Genomic DNA, 23,151 nt, shown 5'->3' with positions numbered 1-23,151 from the left:
CCAACGCATTTCTCCTGCCCCCCTCACCCCCGCACTCACCCTGCCCCCACCCCTCACACTCTCCCTGCCCCCCACAACACACTCACCCTGCCCCCCTCACACTACCCCCCCAACGCATTCACCCTGCCCCCCTCACACTGCCCCTCCCAACGCATTTCTCCTGCCCCCCTCACCCCCGCACTCACCCTGCCCCCACCCCTCACACTCTCCCTGCCCCCCACAACACACTCACCCTGCCCCCCTCACACTACCCCCCCAACGCATTCACCCTGCCCCCCTCACACTGCCCCTCCCAACGCATTTCTCCTGCCCCCCTCACCCCCGCACTCACCCTGCCCCCACCCCTCACACTCTCCCTGCCCCCCACAACACACTCACCCTGCCCTCCCTCACCCCCGCACTCACCCTGCCCCCCCCCCACCTTTCGGTGTTAGCCGTCGTTCACCCCCGCCCCCCCCCCACCTTTCGGTGTCAGCCGTGGTTCACTGGGCATCACGACCCCTCTGTCAGAAGGTCACAGGTTCAAGTCTCACTTCAGAGACGTGTGTACATAATCCAGGCTGACACTCTAGAAAAATAGACAATAGGAGGAGTAGTAGGCCATTTGGCCCTTCGAACCTGCACCACCATTCAATATGATCATGGCTGATCCTCTATCTCAACACCATATTCCCGCTTTTTCCCCATACCCCTTGATGCCTTTTGTGTCTAGAAATCTATTTATCTCCCTATTAAACATATTCAGTGACTTGGCCTCCAGAGCCTTCTGTGGTAGAGAATTCCACAGGTTCACCACCCTCTGAGTGAAAACATTTCTCCTCATCTCGCTCCGAAATTTCCTACCCCGTATCCTGAGACTGTGACCCCTTGTTCTAGACTTCCCAGCCAGGGGAAACATGCTCCCCGCATCCAGTCTGTACAACCCAGTCAGAATTTTATACGTTTCAAATGAGATCCCCTCTCATTCTTCTAAACTCTAGTGAATACGAGCCTAGTCGACCCAATCTCTCCTCATATGACAGTCCTGCCATCCCAGGAATCAGTCTGGTGAACCTTCGCTGCACTCCCTCTATGGCAAGTATATCTTTTCTTAGGTAAGGAGACCAAATCTGCACACAATACTCCAGGTGCGGTCTCACCAAGGCCCTGTATAACTGGAGTAAGACATCCTTGTTTCTGTACTTAAATCCTCTTGCAATGAAGGCCAACATACCATTTGTCTTGCTAACTGCTTTGTCCTTATGTTTATCCTACCAAAGTGGATAACTTCACATTTATCCACGTTATACTGCACCTGCCATGTGTTTGCCCACTCACTCAACCTATCTAAATCGCCTTGCAGCGTCATTGCATCCTCCTCACAACTCACAATCCCACCTAGTTTTGTGTCGTCAGCAAACTTGGAAATATTACATTTGGTTCCCTCACCCAAATCATTTATATATATTGTGAATAGCTGGGGCCCCAGCACTGATCCCTGTGGTACCCCACTAGTCACTGCCCGCCAACCCGAAAAAGACCCGTTTATTCCTACTCTCTGTTTCCTGTCAGTTTAACCTATTTTATCCATGCCAATACATTACCTACAATCCTATGTGCTCTAATTTTACACACTAACCTCATGTGGGACTTTATCAAAGGCCTTCTGAAAATCCAAATAAACTACATCCACTGGTTCTCCCTTATCTATTCTATCAGTTACATCCTCAAAAAACTCCAGTTAGTTTGTCAAACACGATTTTCCTTTCATAAATCCATGTTGACTTTGTTTAATCCCGTTAATATTATCTAAGTGTGCCGTTATCACATCCTTTATAATAGACTCTCGCATTTTCCCTATTACTGATGTTAGGCTAACCGGTCTGTAGTTCCCCGTTTTCTCTCTCCCTCCTTTTTTAAATAGTGGGGTTACATTTGCCTCCCTCCAATCTGCAGAAACTGTTCCATAATCTACAGAATTTTGGAAGATGACATCCAATGCATCTACTATTTCCATGGCTACCTCTTTTAGTATTCTGGGATGCAGATCATCAGGCCCTGGGGACTTATCTGCCCAGCCCCATTAGTTTCTCCAGCACTATTTTCTTACTAATAATCATTTCCTTTAATTCCTCTTGTTCACGAGACCCTTAGTTCCCTAGTATTTCTGGGACGTTATTTGTGTCCTCTTCCGCGAAGACAGAACCGAAGTATTTATTTAATTATTCTGCCATTTCCTTGTTCCCCATTACAAATTCTCCCATTTCTCTCTGTAAAGGACCTACATTTGTCTTCACTAATCTTTTTCTTTTTACGTACTTGTAGAAACTTTTGTAGTTGGTTTTTATGTTCCCTGCAAGCTTACTCTCACTCTATTTTTCCCCTCTCAATCAATCTCTTGGTCCTTTTTGCTGAATTCTAAACTGTTCCCAATCCTCAGGCTTGCTACTTCTTCTGGCAACTTTGTATAACTCCTCTTTGGATCTAATACTATCCTTAATTTCTTTTGTTAGCCATGGTTGGGCCACTTTTCCGTTTGTGTTTTTACGCCAGAAAGGAATGTATAACTGTTGCAATTCATGCATTCGTTCCTTAAATATTAGCCATTGCCTATCCACCGTCATGCCTTTTAATGAATCTTCCCAATCTATCGTAGCCAATTCATTCCTCATACCTTCGTAGTTTCCTTTGTTTAGATTGATAGTACGAGAGGAAGCTTGCAGGGAACATTAAGATGGACTGCAAAAGTTTCTATAGATATGTAAAGAGAAAAAGGTTAGTAAAGACAAACGTAGGTCCCCTGCAGTCAGAATCAGGGGAAGTCAGAATGGGGAACAAAGAAATGGCAGACCAATTGAACAAGTACTTTGGTTCGGTATTCACTTAAGGAGGACACAAACAACCTTCCGGATATAAAAGGGGTCAGAGGGTCCAGTGAGAAGGAGGAACCAAGGGAATTCCTGATTAGTCGGGAAATTGTGTGGGGAAATTGATGGGATTAAAGGCCGATAAATCCCCAGGGCCTGATGGACTGCATCCCAGAGTACTTAAGGAGGTGGCCTTGGAAATAGCGGATGCATTGACAGTCATTTTCCAACATTCCATAGACTCTGGATCAGTTCCTATGGAGTGGAGGGTAGCCAATGTAACCCCACTGTTTAAAAAAGGAGGGAGAGAGAAAACAGGGAATTATAGACCGGTCAGCCTGACATCAGTAGTGGGTAAAATGATGGAATCAATTATTAAGGATGTCATAGCAGCGCATTTGGAAAGAGGTGACATGATAGGTCCAAGTCAGCATGGATTTGTGAAAGGGAAATCATGCTTGACAAATCTTCTTGAATTTTTTAAGGATGTTTCCGTAGAGTGGACAAGGGAGAACCAGTTGATGTGGTATATTTGGACTTTCAGAAGGCTTTCGACAAGGTCCTATACAAGAGATTAATGTGCAAAGTTAAAGCACATGGGATTGGGGGTAGTGTGCTGACATGGATTGAGAACTGGTTGTCAGACAGGAAGTAAAGAGTAGGAGTAAATGGGTACTTTTCAGAATGGCAGGCAGTGACTAGTGGGGTACCACAAGGTTCTGTGCTGGGGCCCCAGCTGTTACATTGTACATTAATGATTTGGACGAGGGGATTAAATGTAGTATCTCCAAATTTGCGGATGACACTAAGTTGGGTGGCAGTGTGAGCTGCGAGGAGGATGCTATGAGGCTGCAGAGTGACTTGGATAGGTTAGGTGAGTGGGCAAATGCATGGCAGATGAAGTATAATGTGGATAAATGTGAGGTTATCCACTTTAGGTGGTAAAAATAGAGAGACAGACTATTATCTGAATGGTGACAGATTAAGAAAAGGGGAGGTGCAACGTGACCTGGGTGTCATGGTACATCAGTCATTGAAGGTTGGCATGCAGGTACAGCAGGCGGTTAAGAAAGCAAATGGCATGTTGGCCTTCATAGCAAGGGGATTTGAGTACAGGGACAGGGAGGTGTTGCTACAGTTGTACAGGGCCTTGGTGAGGCCACACCTGGAGTATTGTGTATAGTTTTGGTCTCCTAACTTGAGGAAGGACATTCTTGCTATTGAGGGAGTGCAGCAAAGGTTCACCAGACTGATTCCCGGGATGGCGGGACTGATATATCAAGAAAGACTGGATCAACTGGGCTTGTATTCACTGGAGTTCAGAAGAATGAGAGGGGATCTCATAGAAACGTTTAAAATTCTGACGGGTTTAGACAGGTTAGATGCAGGAAGAATGTTCCCAATGTTGGGGAAGTCCAGAACCAGGGGTCACAGTCTAAGGATAAGGGGTAAGCCATTTTAGGACCGAGATGAAGAGAAACTTCTTCACCCAGAGAGTGGTGAACCTGTGGAATTCTCTACCAAAGAAAGTTGTTGAGGCCAATTCACTAAATATATTCAAAAAGGAGTTAAATGTAGTCCTTACTACTAGGGGGATCAAGGGGTATGGCGAGAAAGCAGGAATGGGGTACTGAGGTTGCATGTTCAGCCTTGAACTCATTGAATAGCAGTGCAGGCTCGAAGGGCCGAATGGCCTACTCCTGCACCTATTTTCTATGTTTCTATGTTTCTTTGTTAGGACCCTAGTTTCAGATTGGACTACTTCACTTTCCATTTTAATGAAGAACTCAATCATATTCTGGCCACTCGTCCCTAAAGGACCCCTCACAACAAGACTGTTAATTAACCACTTCTCATTACACAATACCCAATCTAGGATAGCCTGTTCCCTAGTAGGCTCCTCAACATACTTGTAAAGCCCTTACTCTACAGCATGAAACCACACGAGGCACTTTCTGGGGACATCGTCACTCTGTGACCTTAACTCTTTATTCACAGGACTCCAAAGATGATGACCCTGCGTGTGATCAGGTAAGGAGTGTCTCCCACAAGTTCACCCCTTGTCGTCAAGGTGCGCATCTAGGTTGAGTGTATACAGTAATACAGTGGTGTTACATTGTGGTTACATACATGACAATACTGGTCTAAAAAAACATCTCGTACACACTCCAGGAATTCATCTGCCACAGTATTATTACTAATTTGGTTTGGCCAGTCTATATATAGATTAAAGTCACCTACGATTACTGTAGTACCCTTGCTACATGCATCTCTAATTTCCTGTCATCCCCTACACTATCACTACTGTTTGAAGGCCCATAGACAACTCCCACCAATGTTTTCTGCCCCTTGGTGCTCCTTAGCTCCACCCAGACTGATTCTACATCTTGATTTTCTGAGCCAATATCCTTTCTCACTATTGCTCTGATTTGATCTTTTACTAACAACACCACACCATCCCCTCTTCCCTTTTGCTTGTCCTTCCTAAATATCGAATATCGTTGGATATTCAGTTCCCAACCCTGGTCACCCTGCAACCATGTCTCCGTAATTGCAACTATATCATATCTGTTTACATCTATTTGTGTTGTTAATTCGTCTACCTTATTACAGATGCTTCGTGCATTCAGATTTGTCTTTTTAACATTATTAGACATCTTAACATTATTTTGTACTATAGCCCTATTTGTCTTATCGCTACTTTTTCTTACCTGCACCCTATTTGTTAGTGCACTCTTGTGTTTGTGTGCTCTGTCCCTTCCTGACATAATCTGGTTATCCTTACCACAATCACGTTCCTGCATTGCTTCCTTTTCTTTTCTCTTTAGCATTCTAGATTTATTTCCAGTGCGACCGTCCCCTCCCCCCCCCCGCCCCCACTTATTTAGTTTAAAGCCCAGTCTACCTCCCTAGTTATTCGGTTCGCTAGAACACGGGTCCCAGCATAGTTCAGGTGTAGTCCATCCCCATCTCTTTCCCGACTATTGGTGCCAGTGCCCCACAAATCGAAACCCACTTCTGCCACACCAACCTCTGAGCCACGCATTCATCTCCCTGATTCTATTGACCCGATGCCAATTTGCTCATGGCTCAGGTAATAATGCAGAGATTATTACCTTTGTGGTTCTGCTTTTCACTTTAGTCCCTAGCTGTTCAAACTCTCAGCAGAACCTCTTTCTTAGTCCTACCTATGTCATTGGTACCGACGTGTACCAGGACAACTGGATCCTCCCACTCCAAGTTCTTCTCCAGCCCGGAGGAGATGTCCTTTACCCTGGCACTGGGTAGGCAACGCAGCCTTCAGGACCTATTGTCTCAGCTGCAGAGAACCCTATCTCTCCCCCTAACTATACTGTCCCCTGCTACAACCACCTGCCTCTTTACTCCCCTCACTTGAATGACTTTCTGCACCACGGTGCCTTGGTCAGTCTGCTCGTCCACTCCGCAGTCTGCACACTTGTCCTCAAGGGTTGCAAGAACCTCAAATCTATTGGACAAGTGCAGGGACTGAGGCTCCTGCAATACTACCTCCTGGATCCCCGTATCTGCCTCACTCACAGTCACATCCTCCTGTCCCTGACCACGTGTCAATTCTAAAGTATTTAATCTAGAGGGTGTGGCTGCCTCCTGGAGCAAAAGGTCCAGGTAACTTTCTCCCTCCCTGAAGTCTCACAATGTCTGCAGCTTGGACTCGAGCTCCTCAACTCGGAGCCAAAGTTCATCGAGCCGCAGACACTTACCGCAGATGTTGTCGCCCTGGACCAAAACGTCCAGAAGCTCCCACATATTGCAGCAGCAACACATCTCCTGTTTTCCCATTATTTTATTTAATTAATTAGTTGAGTGTTAATCAAAGTATTTACCTTATATAATTTATTAAATTAGTTAAACAAATAAAGGTGAGATTTTAGAATTTAGATATATGCCATATGGTAATTTAAAAGAAAAACTTAGCCCACAATCAATCACTTACCTGCCTTACCTGTGATGTCACACAGCAGAGTTCTCCCCACCCGGAGCCATGCGATCCCCGAGAGAGACAAAAAAACAGATAAAAACCCAGGCCAATTGGGGAAAAAATCTGGGAAAATTCCTCTCTGACCCAACCAGGCAATGGAAACTAGTCCAGGAGCTCACACTGGCCGCATGCTGTGGCCTTTATTCCCACTCTCGGGCCTCGGTCTGCTCCCACTCAGGTACACCGCAGCTCTGCGGGAAAAGTTATGAAAAACAAGGCAAAGCAACACCTCCTGCCTCCACTTCACCGAACCCTCCCACTTACCAAACTCTGTTTTCTCACTCCGAGCTGCAGCACCATTCCTCGGTTTTTAAACTGCTTGTGGCTCAGATGAATCACCACTGGTCAGCTGTTCAAAGAACCGGTTTTAACTAGGTTTAACTAATCGGCTATTTAGAAAACTACTGCAGAGCTAGCTAGCTAGTTTGTCCCTACTTCAGCCTATTTTAAAAGTTAAAAGTTGATGAAAATTCCCAATTTGTTTAAAAAGTTTCTAAGAGTTGTTAAAAAGTCTAAGATGTAGATCAATAATAGGTTATAAAAGTTTCCCCAATTGTTTAAAAGTTAAGATTGATTAAAAGTTTTTTTTTAAAAAGAATTAAAAGTCGATTAAAAATTTAAGGTGCAGGGGTTCCCCCGGGCCGAGGTAGAAACGGGCCGGTGCAGGGGTCTCTTCGGCCCGGGACAGAAACGGGCCGGTGCAGGGGTCTCTTCGGCCCGGGACAGAAACGGGCCGGCGTAGGGCCCACACAGATCTGTCGGGCGAGCACGCCAGGCCAAAGGCGGCTCCGTGGGTTTTTTGGCAACAAGCGACACCAAGCCAGTCGGGACTGCTACCCTCACTCTCCTTGGTGTGTGTGTCCCGGGCTCGGGGCCCTGCTGTGTGTCCCGGGCGGTGCCAGGCCAGGCCCGGTTCCCCATGCAATCAAAATAACTTTGGAAGTGACCTTCCTAATGCCTGCCCCCCAACCGGGCCTCGGGCCATCTACCATCAATGGTGCCGAGCCTGCGGCCAACATCTCGCCGTAGGCAATTAGGCTTATCGAGCTGTGCCTGGTCTCCAGGTGTCTTGGACCCCCTTGGGACTGGACCAAGACCTTGTCCAGCTAAGCCCGTGTGGTTGATGGTGTGCAGTGGCCAGCCCATGTTAAAAGAACTCATGCACAGGCATCTTCCACTCCTTTAACATGAAGTTCCTGACCTGGAACGTCAGGACCCACTATGGACAATTCCAACAGGCCGGAACGCTGCATTGCCATAGTTGCACGGGAACTCAGACATTTTGACATTGACATCGCCGCTCTAAGCTAGACCCGACGGGCAGGGGAAGGCCAGCTCAAGGAACATGGTGGAGGTTACACCTTCTTCTGGAAAGGGAAACCAGAGGCAGAACGCCACCTTCATAGAGTCGGCTTTGCCATCAAGAATGAGCTGGTTGACTTCCTCAAAGACTCCCCCTGTGGGGTTAACGAACGCCTCATGACTCTCCGTATCACCCTATCTCGGAACCAATGTGTCACAGTCATCAGTGCGTACGCCCCCACACTCGATGCAACGGAGGAGGCTAAAGAGGGTTTTTAATTCCAACCTCGAGACATCCTTGTCCCATATCCCCACGGGCAACAAATTGATCCTCCTGGGTGATTTTAATGCAAGGGTTGGCAAAGACACAGCTCTCTCGGGAGGCGTGATTGGCAGAGGGGTAGGGAAAGCCAACTCCAGCGGTACCCTACTCCTGACAAAATGTCTAGAACATGAACTTTTCATCACCGACACCCTGTTCCGCCAGAGGGACAAATACAAGGCATCATGGCAACACCCTCGCTCCAAACACTGGCACTTGCTCGACTATGTCATCGTCCGAGCCAGGGATCGCAAGGATGTGCGCATCACCCGCGTCATGACAGGAGCTGACGACTGCTGGATGGACCATCACCTAATCCGATCCATCATCAACATTAACATTGCCCCAAAGCAGAGGGGACAGCAGAAGCAGTTCTGCAAAAAAGTTAATGCCGGGGCACTTAGAGATCCAGCTAAGAGAGCCCTATACAGCCAGCGCCTCACAGCCAATCTGGCATGCCTTGATGTCCCTGAGATGCTGAATCCCCATAGCGCTTGGTCAGCCCTCCAGGCCTCTATAACCAGTGCCTGGGAAGAGACACTTGGTCACTCAACCAGAAAACACCAGGACTGGTTTGATGAAAATGATCAGGAGATCCAAGAACTTAAAGATCGTAAGCGCAAAGCATTTCTGAGCCTCAAGCAACAACCCAACTCGGGAGTTGAAAAGCAACGTTACAGACGGCTCAAGGCTCAGGTCCAACAAAAAGCCCGGGATCTAAAGAACATTTGTGGATGGAGAAAGCACAGGAGATACAACAACTGGCCGACAGCCACAATATGCGAGGATTCTTCATTGCAGTCAAGGCCACCTACGGTCCAAACTCCCAAGGCCCCACCCCACTCCTGGCCAAGAACGGGGGAACACTCATCAAGGACACCGAGGCTGTCAGGGCCCGAAGGAAGGAATCTCCTCAATTGAGACTCTGCCTTTGACTCGAGTGTTCTCGATTCCATCCCGCAGCATGCGACCCGCCACCAACTCAGTGAGACCCCAACGTTGCACGAGGTTGGCAAAGCCATAAAACTTAAGAATAACATGGCTACGGGTGCGGATGGAATCCCTGCTGAGGTGCTAAAGTATGGTGGAGAGGTGCTGTTGGCGTGGATACATGACCTCATCTCTCTCATCTGGAGGGAGGAGAGCATGCCGGGAGATCTCAGAGATGCAGTGATCGTGACCATTTTTAAAAAGGGGGACAAGTCCAACTGCGGCAACTACAGGGGGAAAGTTGTCGCTAGAGTTCTCCTCAATGGTCTTCTCCCTGTGGCCAAGGAGCTCCTCCCGGAATCACAGTGCGGATTTCGCCCCCTACGGGGCATAACAGGCATGATCTTTGCAGCGCGACAGCTACAGGAAAAATGAAGGGAGCAGCGCCAGGCCTTATGCATGGCCTTTTTTAATTTTACAAAGGCCTTTGACACTGTCAACCGTGAGGGCCTATGGAGCGTCCTCCTCCGTTTCGGATGCCCCCAAAAGTTTGTCAACATTCTTCGCCTGCTCCACGACGACATGCAGGCCGTGATCCTGACCAACGGATCCATTACAGACCCAATCCACATCGGGACCGGGGTCAAACAGGGCTGTGTCATCGCCCCAACCCTCTTCTAAATCTTCCTCGCTGCCATGCTCCACCTCACAGTCAACAAGCTCCCCGCTGAAGTGGAACTAAACTACAGAACCAGTGGGAAGCTGCTCAACCTGCACTGTCTCCAGGCCAGGTCTAAGATCACCCCAACCTCTGTCGTTGAGCTGCAGTATGTGGACGATGCCTGCGTCTGCACACATTCAGAGGCTGAACTCCAGGATATAGTCAATGTATTCACTGAGGCATATGAAAGTATGGGCCTTACACTTAACATCCGTAAGACAAAGGTCCACCACCAGCCTGTCCTCACTGCACAGCACTGCCCCCCAGTCATCAAGATTCACGGCGCGGCCCTCGACAATGTAGACCTTTCCCCATACCTCGGGAGCCTCTTATCAATAAAGGCAGACGTTGGTGCAGAGATTCAACATCGCCTCTGTAATGTCTCAAATAAAGCAATGTGACTGAGTACTGTAGACTTGAGTAAGTGTGACCTTAGTCACTTTATTCTGACTCCAGAGTGCTGGCACAGCATGGGAGGCCTGATTATATGCAGTGCTCCCAGGGGATGCTGGGATCCCTTGGGACTCCAACAGATGCGCCCTCTGGTGGTGGTAGAATGGTTACAAGGTGTTGCATACATAACATCACTCCACCCCCCCACCCCCCCAAAGTCAATAGTACCCTTGTTTACAGGGTGAGACGATCTGAGGCTTTCCGTTCCCTAGTCGATCGTCTCGGTACAAACACAGATGCAGATGAGTTGGTTGGGCCTTCGCTGGGCTGCTGTGCAGCTGGCCTTGCTGGGCTGCTCGGGATGATGAGTTCAGCTTTGTGATCAACTGTGATGTCGGTTGCCACTTGTGTGTGCATCGGAGGGTCAAAGTTGGTGGTATCCTCTTCAAGTTGCTCGTGGTTGTCTGTGAATCGCAGTTTGGTTTGGTCCAAATGCTTTCTGCAAGTTAGTCCATTTGCAAGTTTGACCGCAAACATCCTACTCCCTTCTTTGGCTACGACAGTGCCAGCAAGCCATTTGGGACCATGTCTATAATTGAGTGCAAACACAGCATCATTGACTTCAATATCACGTGACAAATTTGCGCGATCATGGTACATGCTTTGTTGATGCCGCCTGCCCTCGACATGATCATGGAGAACAGGGTAGACAAGAGAGAGCCTTGTTTTGAGTGCCTTTTTCATGAGCAGTTCGGCAGGGGGAACTCCGGTGAGCGAGTGGGGTCTTGAGCGGTAGCTGAGCAGGAGTCGCGACAAGCGGGTCTGCAGGGAGCCTTCCGACACGCGTTTCAAGCTTTGCTTGATGGTTTGTACTGCCTGTTCTGCCTGGGCGTTAGATGCAGGCTTGAACAGGGCAGATGTGACGTGCTTGGTCCCATTGTGGGTCATGAATTCCTTGAATTCAGCGCTGGTGAAGCACGGCCCATTGTCGCTGACAAGGACATCAGGCAGGCCATGCGTGGCAAACATGGCTCGTAGGCTTTCTTTCGTTGCAGTGGACGTGTTTACAGACATTATTACTCACTCAATCCATTTTGAATAAGCATCCACAACAACCAAAAACATTTTGCCTAGAAATGGGCCAGCGAAGTCAACGTGGATCCTAGACCACAGTTTGGAGGGCCACGACCACAAACTTAGCGGTGCCTCCTTGGGTGCATTGCTCAGTTGAGAGCAACTGTTGCATTGGTGCATGTAAGACTTCAAATCTGAGTCGATACCAGGCCACCACACATGGGATCTGGCTATAGCTTTCATCATTACTCTGCCTGGGTGGGTACTGTGTCGGTCGCGTATGAACATTTCTCTGCCTTTACCACGCGATTACCCCACAAAAGACAGTCCGCCAGTATGGACATTTCGTCTTTACGCCGCTGGAACGACTTGATCTCTTCATGCATCTCCGCTGGGACGCTGGACCAGCTCCCATGGAGGACACAGTTTGTTACAAGGGACAGTAAAGGATCCTGGCTAGTCCAGGTCCTGATCTGGCAGGCTGTAACGGATGACTTTTTGTTTTCAAATGCATCCATCACCAAGAGCAGGTCAGCAGGCTGTGTCATTTCCATCCGGTGGTGGGCAATGGTAGCCGATTGAGAGCATCAGCACAGTTCTCTGTGCCTGGCCTGTGGCGAATTACATAGTTATATGCAGACAGCGTGAGCGCCCATCTTTGGATGCGAGCAGAGGCATTGGTATTAATACCTTTGCTCTCTGAGAATAGCGATATGAGCGGCTTATGGTCAGTTTCTAACTCGAACTTAGGCCCAAACAGATACAGGTGCATTTTTTTCACCCTGTAAACGCATGCCAGAGCTTCTTTTTCAATCATGCTGTAGGCTCTTTCGGCCTTGGACAGACTCCTGGACGCATAAGCGACCAGTTGCAATGTTCCCGATTCGTTTGCTTGTTGTAAGACATACCTGACCCTGTACGAAGACGCATCGCAAGCCAGCACTAAATGTTTACATGGGTTATATAGAACAAGCATATTTCTGGCTTTCTCAAAAGCAGTTTCTTTTGATTTCCCTCACACCCAGTCATCTCCCCTGTGTAGCAACACATGTAGAGACTCTAGCAAGGTGCTTGAGGAGTCCCAGGAATGATCGCAGCTCCATCACATTCTGTGGTCTCAGCGCGATCTTGGCGTCGGTGGGTCTGATACCATCTGCCGCGATTCTTCTCCCTAAGAACTCAACCTCTGGCACCAGGAAAACACACTTCGAGCATTTCAACCTGAGTCGCACGCGATCTAGCCGACTTAGAATCTCTTCCAGGTTCTGCAAGTGATCGATGGTGTCCCGACCTGTGATCAATATGTCGTCCTGGAAGATCATGGTGCGCGGAACCGACTTTAGCAGACTCTCCATGTTCCTTTGAAAAATAGCCGCGGCCGATCGAATCCCAAACGGGCATCTATTGTAGATGAACAGATCTTTGTGCGTGTTGATGCAGATGAGGCCTTTCGAAGATTCGCCAGTTCCTGTAGGCCGAGGTCAGGTCCAGTTTGGTGAATGTCTTCCCTCCTGCCAGCGTCGCAAATAGGTTGTCTGCCTTGAGTAGCGGGTACTGGTCCTGCAGCGAAAACGGTTAATCGTTACTTTATAGTCCCCAAAAATTCTGACCGTGCCATCACCCTTGAGAACTGGAACAATTGGACTGGCCCACTCGTTGAACTCAACTGGCGCGATGATTCCCTCTCGTTGCAGCCTGTCCAGCTCGCTCTCCACTTTCTCTTGCATCACGTAGGGTACCGCACGTGCCTTGTGGTGGATGGGTTGTGTACCGGGAACCAAGTGGATCTGCACTTTCACCCCAGAGAAGTTTCCGATGCCTGGCTCAAACAACGATGGAAACTTGCTCAAAACCTGGGCACATGAGACGTCATCGACAGACAAAAGTGCTCGGATGTCGTCCCAGTTCCAGCGGATTTTTCTCATCCAGCTTCTGCTGAATAGTGTAAGGCCATCTCCTGGTACAATCCATAGTGGGAGTTCGTGCACCGCTCCATCATAGGAGACCTTTACTGCTGCGCTGCCAATTACTGGGATCAGCTCTTTAGTGCAAGTTCTCTGCTTGCTATGAATGGGGCTCAGCTTGGGCCTTTGTGCCTTGTTGCACCACAGCCTCTCAAAGGCCTTTTTGCTCATGATAGACTGACCAATTCCATGGATACTGGAATTCCGTTCAGTTCAACTTTTAACATGATCGGTGGACATTTCGTGGTGAAGGCATGTACCCCGTACACTTCTGCCTCCTTCGTTCGAGTCTCTAGTTCAGTTTGATCTGCCATGTATCGGTCTTCCTCTGCAACGTGGTGGTTTGCAGGATTTGCAGCTCGTCTGCACATTCACTGCAGGTGTCCCACAGCCTTTGCACGCATAGTGTTTGAAGCGGCATTGATGGACTCGATGATCACCTCCGCAGCGCCAACAAGATGTTAATTGCCTTGCATTCACACTTGATGGCGGGCACTGAGTCATCTGAGGTCGTGCAGCTGCAGGCGTGTACGTTCTGCCATATGCATTACTGTCTGAAAACGACGTTACTTTGTGTACAGTACTTGCTGATGTATCTTTGTGCTGCAAAATTTGTTTGGTGTTATCACTGGTGAACATAAATTCCTGGGCTATCGTTGTAAAGTCCTGTCCCCTCAGTACAGATTCACACGAGGCATGTAGTGAAATCAAGGTCACTCTGGACCTGCACCTTTTATTTCACAGCTCTGGAATGCTGCACTTGCCTGAGACCTCGGCTTATATACCTGTATCTTGCAAGTGCACCCCCGGTGGTAAGGTATGCTGGTGGTTACAGGTCATATCTTATTACAGTCATGTATAGCATGTTAGGATACAGTTATATATAATAATGTAAGATACATGACAATCGTTATGGCTTTGCTCAGGTTCGGTGTTTCAACAGTTAATAGTTTGCGAAGGATAACCTCATGGCCAATGCAGTGCTCCCAAGGAATGCTGGGATCCTTGGGACTCCAACAGATGCACCCTCTGGTGGTGGTAGAATGCTGGTTACAAGGTGTTGCATACATAACAGCCTCCAGTGCACCAGTGCAGCCTTCGGCCGTCTGAGGAAAAGAGTTTTCGAAGACCAGGCCCTCAAATCTACCATCAAGCTCATGGTCTACAGGGCTGTAGTAATACCTGCCCTCCTGTATGGATCAGAGGCATGGATGATGTATAAAAGACATCCTCAAGTCGCTGGAGATGTATCACCAACGATGTCTCCGCAAGATCCTGCAAATCCCCTGGGAGGACAGACGCACCAACATCAGTGTCCTCGACTAGGCCAACATCCCCAGTATTGAAGCACTGACCACACTCGATCAGCTTCGCTGGGCAGGCCACATAGTTCACATGCTGGACACGAGCTTCCCTAAGCAAATGCTCTATGGGGAACTCCTCCAAGGCAAACGAGCCAAAGGTGGGCAGTGGAAACGTTATAAGGACACCGTCAAAGCCTCCCTGATAAAGTGCAACATCCCCACCGATACCTGGGAGACCCTGGCCAAAGACCGCCCGAGGTGGAGAAAGTTGAGCTCTTCAAGTCTCAACGCCGAGAGCATAAAGAGGTCAAGCGCAGGCAGCGGAAAGAGCATGCGACAAACCGGTCCTACCGACCCCTTCCCTCGAATGCCTGTCCCACCTGTAACAGGGTCTGTGGCTCTCATATTGGACTATTCAGCCACCAAAGAACTCACTTTAGGAGTGGAAGCAAGTCTTCCTCGATTCCGAAGGACTGCCTATGATGATGATGAGACTTGAATGTAGGGGGTATGATTAAGAAGTTTGCAGATGATACTAAAATCAGCTGTGTGGTTGATAACTAAGAAGAAAGCTGCGGACTGCAGGAAGATATCAATGAACTGGTCAGGTGGGCAGAACAGTGGCAAATGGAATTCAATCCGGAGAAGTGTGAGGTTATGCATTTGGGGAGTGCTAACAAGGCAAGGATATTAAATTACATTAAATGGTAAGGTACTGAGAAGTGTCAAGGAACAAAGGGACCTTGGAGTGCATGTCCACAGATCCCAAAAGGTGGCAGGCCGGGTGGATAAGATGGCTAAAAAGGCCAACGGAATGCTTGCCTTTATTAGCCGAGGCATAGAATACAAGAGCAGGGAGCTTAGGTTTGAACTGTATAAAACACTGGTTAGGCCACAGCTAGAGTACTGCATGCAGTTCTGGTCACTGAATTACAGGAAGGATGTGATTGCACTGGAGAGGGTGCAGAGGAGATTTGTGAGGATGTTGCTGAGAGTGGAGAATCTTAGCTATAAGGCAAGATTGGATAGGCTGGGTTTGTTTTCCTTGGAACAGAGGAGGCTGAGGGGAGACCTGATTGAGGTGTATAAAATTATAAGGGGCCTGGATATAGTGGATAGGAAGGAGCTGTTTCCCTTAGCAGAGGGGTCAACAACCAGGGGGCATAAATTGAAAGTAATTGATAGAAGGTTTAGAGGGGATTTGAGGGGAAATGTCTTCACCCAGAGGGGGGTGGGGGTCTGGAACTCACTGCTTGAAAGAGTGGTAGAGGCAGAAACCCTCACCACATTTAAACAGTACTTTGCACTTGAAGTGTTGTAACCTACAGGGCTACGGACCTAGAGCTGAAAGGTGGGATTAGGCCGGATAGCCTCTTGTTGGCTGGCACAGACACGATGGGCCGAATGGCCTCCTTCTGTGCTGTAAATTTTTATGATTTTATGATTGTTGAGTGAAGAAATAATAGAGGTGCCATTACACTACTCGGTGTATTCTATAGACCACCAAATAGTGGGAAGGATATGGAGGAGCAAATTTGCAGAGAAATTACAGAGAGGTGCAAGAACTATGGAGTAGTGATAATGGGGGACTTCAACTATCCTAATATAGACTGGGATTTTAATAGTGTGAAGGGCAGAGTGGGGGGAGAATGTCTGATGTGTGTTCAGGAGAACTTGAGCAGTATGTTTCCGGCCCGACGAGGGAGGAGGCATTGCTGGATCTGGTTCTGGGGAATGAGGTCGGTCAAGTGGAGCAAGTGTCAGTAGGGGAGCATTTAGGGAACAGCGATCATAATATCATAAGGTTTAGATCAGCTATGGAAAAGGACAGGGAGCAATCTCGAGTAAAAATGTTTAACTGGGGGAAGACCAATTTCAGAGGGATGAGAACAGATCTGGCCGAGGAAACTGGAATCAAAGATTGGCGGGAAACCTGTAATGGAACAATGGGCTGCCTTTAAAGAGGAAATAGTTTGGGTCCAGTCGAGGTACATTCCCAAAGGCAGGGCAACTAAAGTCAGGGCCCCCTGGGTGATGAACGAGAGAGAATATGATGAAGCAGATAAAGGGTCGTATGACAGATGTCAGGTGTTAATATATCTGAGAATCAGGCTAAATATAGAAAGGTCAGAGAAGTGAAAAAGAAAATAAGAGGGGCAGAGAGAGGGTATGAGAATAGAATGGCAGCCAACATATAGAGTTATCCAAAACTCCTCTACAGGCAGATAACTAGTGAGAGGGTAGTAAGGGAGGTGTGGGGCCGATTAGGGACCAGAATGGAGACCAATGTGTGGAGACAGAGGGTACGGCTGAGGTACTAAACGAGTACTTTGCATCTGTCTTCATTAAGGAAGAGGATGCTGCCACAGACAGAGTGAAGGAGGAGGTAGTGGAGACACTTGATAAAAATTGATAACGATTTATTAGAAAGGCTGCTGTACTTAAAGTCAATAAATCACCAGGAACGGACGGGATGCATCCTAGGATGCTGAGGGAATTGAGGGCGGAAATCGCGGAGGTACTGGCGATAATATTCCAATCCTCCATAGATACAGGGGTGGGGCCAGAGGGCTGGAGAATTGCAAATGTTACACCCTTGTTCAAAATAGGGTGTAAGGATAAACCCAGTAACTACAGGCCGCTCAGTTTAACCTCGGGAGTGGGGGAGCTTTTAGAAACAGTAATCAGAGACAAAATTAACGGTCACTTGGACAAGTGCGGATTAATTAAGGAAAGTCAGCACGGATTTGTTAAAGGCAAATCGTATTTAACCAACTTGATTGAGTGTTTTGATGAGGTAACAGAGAGGGTTGATGAGGGTAATTGTTATATATGTGGACTTGTATTTACTCTGTACAGCCACCAGAGGACTCATGCCCTGGAGTCCCAAGGGATCCCATAATCCCTTGGGAGCACAGGTATTTAAGGAGGCTTCACAGGTTGGAGAGGCACTCTGGAGACCTGCAATAAGAGACTAAGGTCACACTTTACTTTGAGCTCACAGTGTTCAGTCTGACTCTTTCTCCATACACTGCAACTGGCGACAAGATACAGATAGTGAACACAAAGATGCAGAGAACAGTGGGCAACCTGAAGAAATTTTCAGAGGGAGATGATTGGGAAACTTTTGTGGAGCGACTCGACCAATACTTCATGGCCAACGAGCTAGATGGGGAAGAGAGCGCTGCCAAACGAAGGGCGATCCTCCTCACCGTCAGTAGAGCACCAACGTATGGCCTCATGAAGAATCTGCTCACTCCAGCAAAACCCACGGAGAAATCGTATGACGATTTGTGCACACTGGTCCGAGAGCATTTGAACCCGAAGGAAAGCTGATGGCGAGGTACCGGTTCTACACCTACAAAAGGTATGAAGGCCAGGAAGTGGCGAGTTATGTCGCCGAGCTAAGACGCCTTGCAGGACATTGTGAATTTGAAGGACATTTAGAGCACATGATCAGAGACTTTTTCCTACTTGGCATTGGCCACGAAACCATATTTCGCAAACTTTTGACTGTAGAGACCCCAACCTTGAGTAAGGTCATAGCGATAGCCCAGGCGTTCATTGCCACCAGTGACAATATGAAGCAAATCACTCAGCACACAAGTGCTGCTACAAGTACTGTGAACAAAGTGATGTTGTTTTCGAATCGTAATGTACAGGACAGGTCACACATACCTGCAGCTACACGTCCGAAGATAACTCAGAGCCCACCATCAAGGGTGATGAATGCAAGGCCATTAACATCTTGTTGGTGCTGCGGGGGTGATCATCGTTTCCATTCATGCCGATTCAAAGAGAACATTTGCAAGGACTGTGGAACAATGGGACACCTCCAACGACTGTGCAGGCAAGCTGCAAAGCCTGTTAAACCTGCAAACCACCATGGTGCAGAGGAGGACAGATCTACGGAGGATCACGACGAACCAGAGCCTCAGATAGAGGAGGCAGATGTACATGGGGTGCACACATTCACCACGAATTGTCCCCCGATCGTGCTGAATGTTGAAATAAATGGACTCCTGGTGTCAATGGAGCTGGACACGGGTACGAGCCAGTCCATCATGGGCAAAAAGACTTTCGAAAGGTTGTGGTGCAACAAGGCCTCAAGGCCAGTCTTAACTCCAGCTCGCATGAAACTAAGAACTTACACTAAAGAACTGATTCCTGTAATCGACAGTGCTACCGTAAAGGTCTCCTACGATGGAGCGGTGCACAAGCTACCACTCTGGGTGGTACAGGGCGATGGTCCCACGCTGCTCGGCAGGAGCTGGCTGGGAAAGATACGCTGGAACTGGGATGACGTCCGAGCGCTATCGCCCGCTGACGACACTTCGTGTGCCCAGGTCTTAAGCAAATTTCCTTCGCTGTTCGAACCAGGCATTGGGAAATTGCCAAGGAGCAAAAGTGCAGACCCACCTAATTCCGGAGGCGCGACCCATCCATCACAAGGCAAGAGCAGTACCGTATACGATGACAGAAAGGGTAGAACTAGACCGGCTGCAACGAGAGGGCATAATTTCACCGATCAAGTTCAGCGAGTGATTTAAAGCTGAAATTTTGTTGGTGGGGGATTCAGCCAGTGGACACAGAGACTTTGGAAGCTTCTCGGTCTTTGGAAAAAGCTATAAAATTCGAGGTAAAATACAGCACACTGTGTGAACAGCTAGAAATTAAAATGGCAGCACCCGCAGGTGTAATGGGACATTTGGATGAATATAAACGCGACCAGGAAAGGTTTAAAGCATATGTGGATTGGCTAGACATGTATTTCACTGCAAATAACATAATCGAAGTTCCAGAGAATGCAGTCGAGAATCAGGCGATATTGGAACGTAAGAGAACGATCTTCTTATCGAAAGCTGGTCTGGAATTGTATGAAACACTGATAAATCTGCTTGTGACTGCCGAGCCAAAGGACACAATGCTTAAAGAGATTTTAACGAAGCTGGAGCAGCACTATAACTCCAAACCGTTAGAAATTGCTGAAAGCTATCGTTTCAGTATGCGGGATCAAAAGACTGATGCAAGTATCAGTGATTACATTGTAGCATTAAAAAAGCTATCTATTCACTGTAATTTTGGAAACTTTCAAAACCGAGCATTGCGGGATTGTTTTGTTTGTGGGGTGAGAAAGGATGCGATCAGAAGAAAGTTATTGACGACGGATAACTTGACTTTTGAGCTTGCTTGTCAGACGGGTATGGCTGAATAATATTCCTGTGAATTAAATAATAATTACGGTCGTCAGTCATCCGAGGTGAATCGCCTGCAGGTTCAAAGTAAAAGGCGGTGGGGGCCCAAAGTCTCAGAAACTGGAAATTCTAAAAGAGCGTCGAAGTCGTGCTATAGGTGCCTGGGACAACACATTGCTCAAAGTTGTCCATATGTGAAGGCAGAGTGTTTCTTCTGCAGAAAGACTGGGCATCTTGCGAAAGCATGTCGACTGAAGGGTAAACCAGTTTTAAAAGCTATGAGTAGAAATCCTCAGAGACTACATAGCATGGAAGAACAACAACAGGACGTGGAGATGTTGGAGTTACACGTCATCAGGAGCACAAGGTTAACGGACAGAGATTCGAAAAGTATCAAAATCCACATAGATGTTGCGGGATTCAAGATACCCATGGAAATCGACACTGATGCATCCGTGAGTGTAGTATCGGAGTCGTTATACCTCGACAAATTGCACGATTTCCCATTGGAGAAATCCAAGATAGAGCTGCGCGGCTACTCGGGAGAGAAAATTCCTGTGGTAGGTCGTATCGCGTACCGGTGAAATACAAGGATCAATTTCAGAGCTTTCCTCTCTTAGTAGTGGCAAGAGACAAGCCTGCCTTACAAGGAAGAAATTGGTTGGAATCACTGAAGCTGGATTGGAATGAGATTTATCATGTGGAAGTGAGATTTGCATCAAGGGATGAGGTTATCAAGAAGTATCCAAAGGTGTTCTGCGAAACGGGCAGTCTGATCCAAGGCTTCAAGGCGAATGTCAGGGTACAGAAGGACGCTAGATCGGTTTACTACAAGCCACGTTCCGTACCATATGCACTCAAGGAGAAAGTTGAACAAGAACTCAAAAGGCTAGAGACTGAGAACATTATTTGTAAGATAGATCGATGTAATTGGGCTACACCCATTGTTGTTGTACCTAAGTCCGATGGTAAGGTAAGATTGTGTGGTGATTATAAAGTAACCGTAAACCAGGTTCTAGAGGGTAATGTCCCCAATACATTGCCGAATATAGAAGATTTGTTCACAACACTGACAGGTGGTCAGATCTTCTCAAAACTGGATCTTACGAATGCCTACTTACAGCTTGAACTAGATGAGGAGTCCAAGTCATGTTTGATTATAAATACTCATCTAGGCCTATAGCAATTTAATAGGCTACAGTTTGGAGTGTCTTCTGCCCCTGCCATTTTCCAAGGGGTGATGAACCAGATTTTGCAAGGTATTGAAGGGGTAGTATGTTATTTGGATGACATACTAATTTCAGCATCAAATAGGCAAATTCATAATAACATATTGAATGAAGGCCTCAAACGGCTGGAGAAGCACAGAATACGAGTGTCTGCTCGTAAGTGTGAGTTATTTAAAAACTCAGTGAAGTACTTAGGGTACAGAGTAGACAAAGATGGTTTACATCCAACCATGGAAAAGCTGGATGCAATCAGAAATGCACTCACTCCCAGGAATGTCACTGAACTTCATTCATTCTTGGGTTTTTTTTAACTATTATGGGAAGTTCTTACCCAATTTGGCTACAGTGTTACATTCACTGAATGAACTCTTGAAAAAACAGGTCCATTGGACGTGGTCAAAAGAGTGCGATACAGTATTTAAGGAGTGTAAAAGCAAATTGGTAGAGAGCACCATGTTAGTTCACTATGACATATCTAAGGAGATTAAGCTAGCATGTGATGCCTCTCCATATGGAGTTGGGGCAGTGATCTCTCATGTATCACGTAGTGGAGAGGAGAGACCAATTGCTTTTGCTTCACGCACTCTCAGTGCCAGTGAGAGTAATTAGTGAGGGCAAATTGAAAGGAAAAGGGGAGGTGCAACGAGACCTGGATGTCATGGTACATCAGTCATTGAAGGTTGGCATGCAGGTACAGCAGGTGATGAAGAAGGCAAATGGCATGTTGGCCTTCATGGCTAGAGGATTTGAGTATAGGAGCAGGGAGGTCTTACTGCAGTTGTACAGAGCCTTGGTGAGGCCACACCGAGAATATTGTATTCGGTTTTGGTCTCCTAATCTGAGGAAGGACATTCTTGCTATTGAGGGAGTACAGCGAAGGTTCACCAGACTGATTTCCGAGATGGCAGAACTGACATATGAGGAGAGACTGCATCAACTGGGCTTGTAACCACTGGAGTTTAGAAGAATGAGAGGGGATCTCATAGAAACATATAAAATTTTGACGGGATTGGACAGGTTAGAGGCAGGAAGGATGTTCTCATTGCTGGGGAGTCCCAGAACTAGGGGTCACAGTAAGAATAAGGGGTAAGCCATTTAGGACTGAGATGAGGAGAAACTCTTTCACTCAGAGAGTGGTGAACCTGTGGAATTCTCTACCACAGAAAGTTGTTGAGGCCAGTTCGTTGAATATATTCAAAAGGGAGTTAGATATGGCCCTTATGGCCAAAGGGATCAAGGGGTATGGAGAGAAAACAGGAAAGGGGTACTGAGGTTGAATGATCAGCCATGATTTTATTGAATGGCAGTTCAGGCTCGAAGGGCCGAATGGCCTGCTCCTGCACCTAATTTCTATGTTTTTATGAAGCTTTGGCATTAATTTTTGGGGTCAAGAAGTTCCATAAATACTTGTATGGCCATAAGTTTACCATCGTTATGGACCATAAGCCCCTAACAGCAATCCTCCATCCAAAGTCCCCAGTTCCAACATTAGCTGCAGCCCGAATGCAGAGATGGGCTTTGATTTTGTCAGCATATACATATGATATTGAATACAGATGATCAACTGATCACAGTAACGCTGATGCAATGTCTAGATTGCCTTCCCCATCACAAGTTACACCCGATAGGGAAGAAGTGTTTTATTTTTCATACATTGATGAACTGCCAGTCACAGCTGAAGAGATTGGTAGAGCAACCAAACGTGACCCAGTGATGTCAAAGGTGTATGATTATATTGCAAATGGATGGCCAAACCATGTAGCAGACAAAGATATTCATCCATTCTTCATTCGAAGGAATGAATTATCAGTCGATAAAGATTGTGTAATGTAGGGTACAAGAGTGGTTATACC

The 23,151-nt window shown here is 47.3% G+C and overlaps 1 protein-coding gene across 3 annotated transcripts in view; it reads right to left on the bottom strand.

Annotated features, from left to right (window-relative positions):
- Positions 1-23,151, bottom strand: part of selenoj (selenoprotein J) — a 65,068-nt gene that overhangs the window by 38,398 nt on the left and 3,519 nt on the right. Inside the window, exon 1 of one of the 3 annotated variants that reach the window (XM_070891682.1) lies at positions 7,129-7,183. The exons of 1 other annotated variant lie outside the window; for it this stretch is intronic. In XM_070891682.1, coding sequence (XP_070747783.1) covers positions 7,129-7,164 — 36 coding nt within the window. In that variant the 5' untranslated portion in view covers positions 7,165-7,183. Of the gene's footprint in view, positions 1-6,828; positions 6,850-7,128; positions 7,184-23,151 lie in introns of those variants that run through there. One more of the 3 variants, XM_070891684.1, reaches the window with a different exon arrangement.

The sequence above is a fragment of the Pristiophorus japonicus genome, chromosome 10 (genome assembly GCF_044704955.1).
Source record: "Pristiophorus japonicus isolate sPriJap1 chromosome 10, sPriJap1.hap1, whole genome shotgun sequence".
NCBI classification, from domain to species: Eukaryota; Metazoa; Chordata; class Chondrichthyes; family Pristiophoridae; genus Pristiophorus; species Pristiophorus japonicus.
This window is presented reverse-complemented; position numbering and strand designations above follow the sequence as displayed.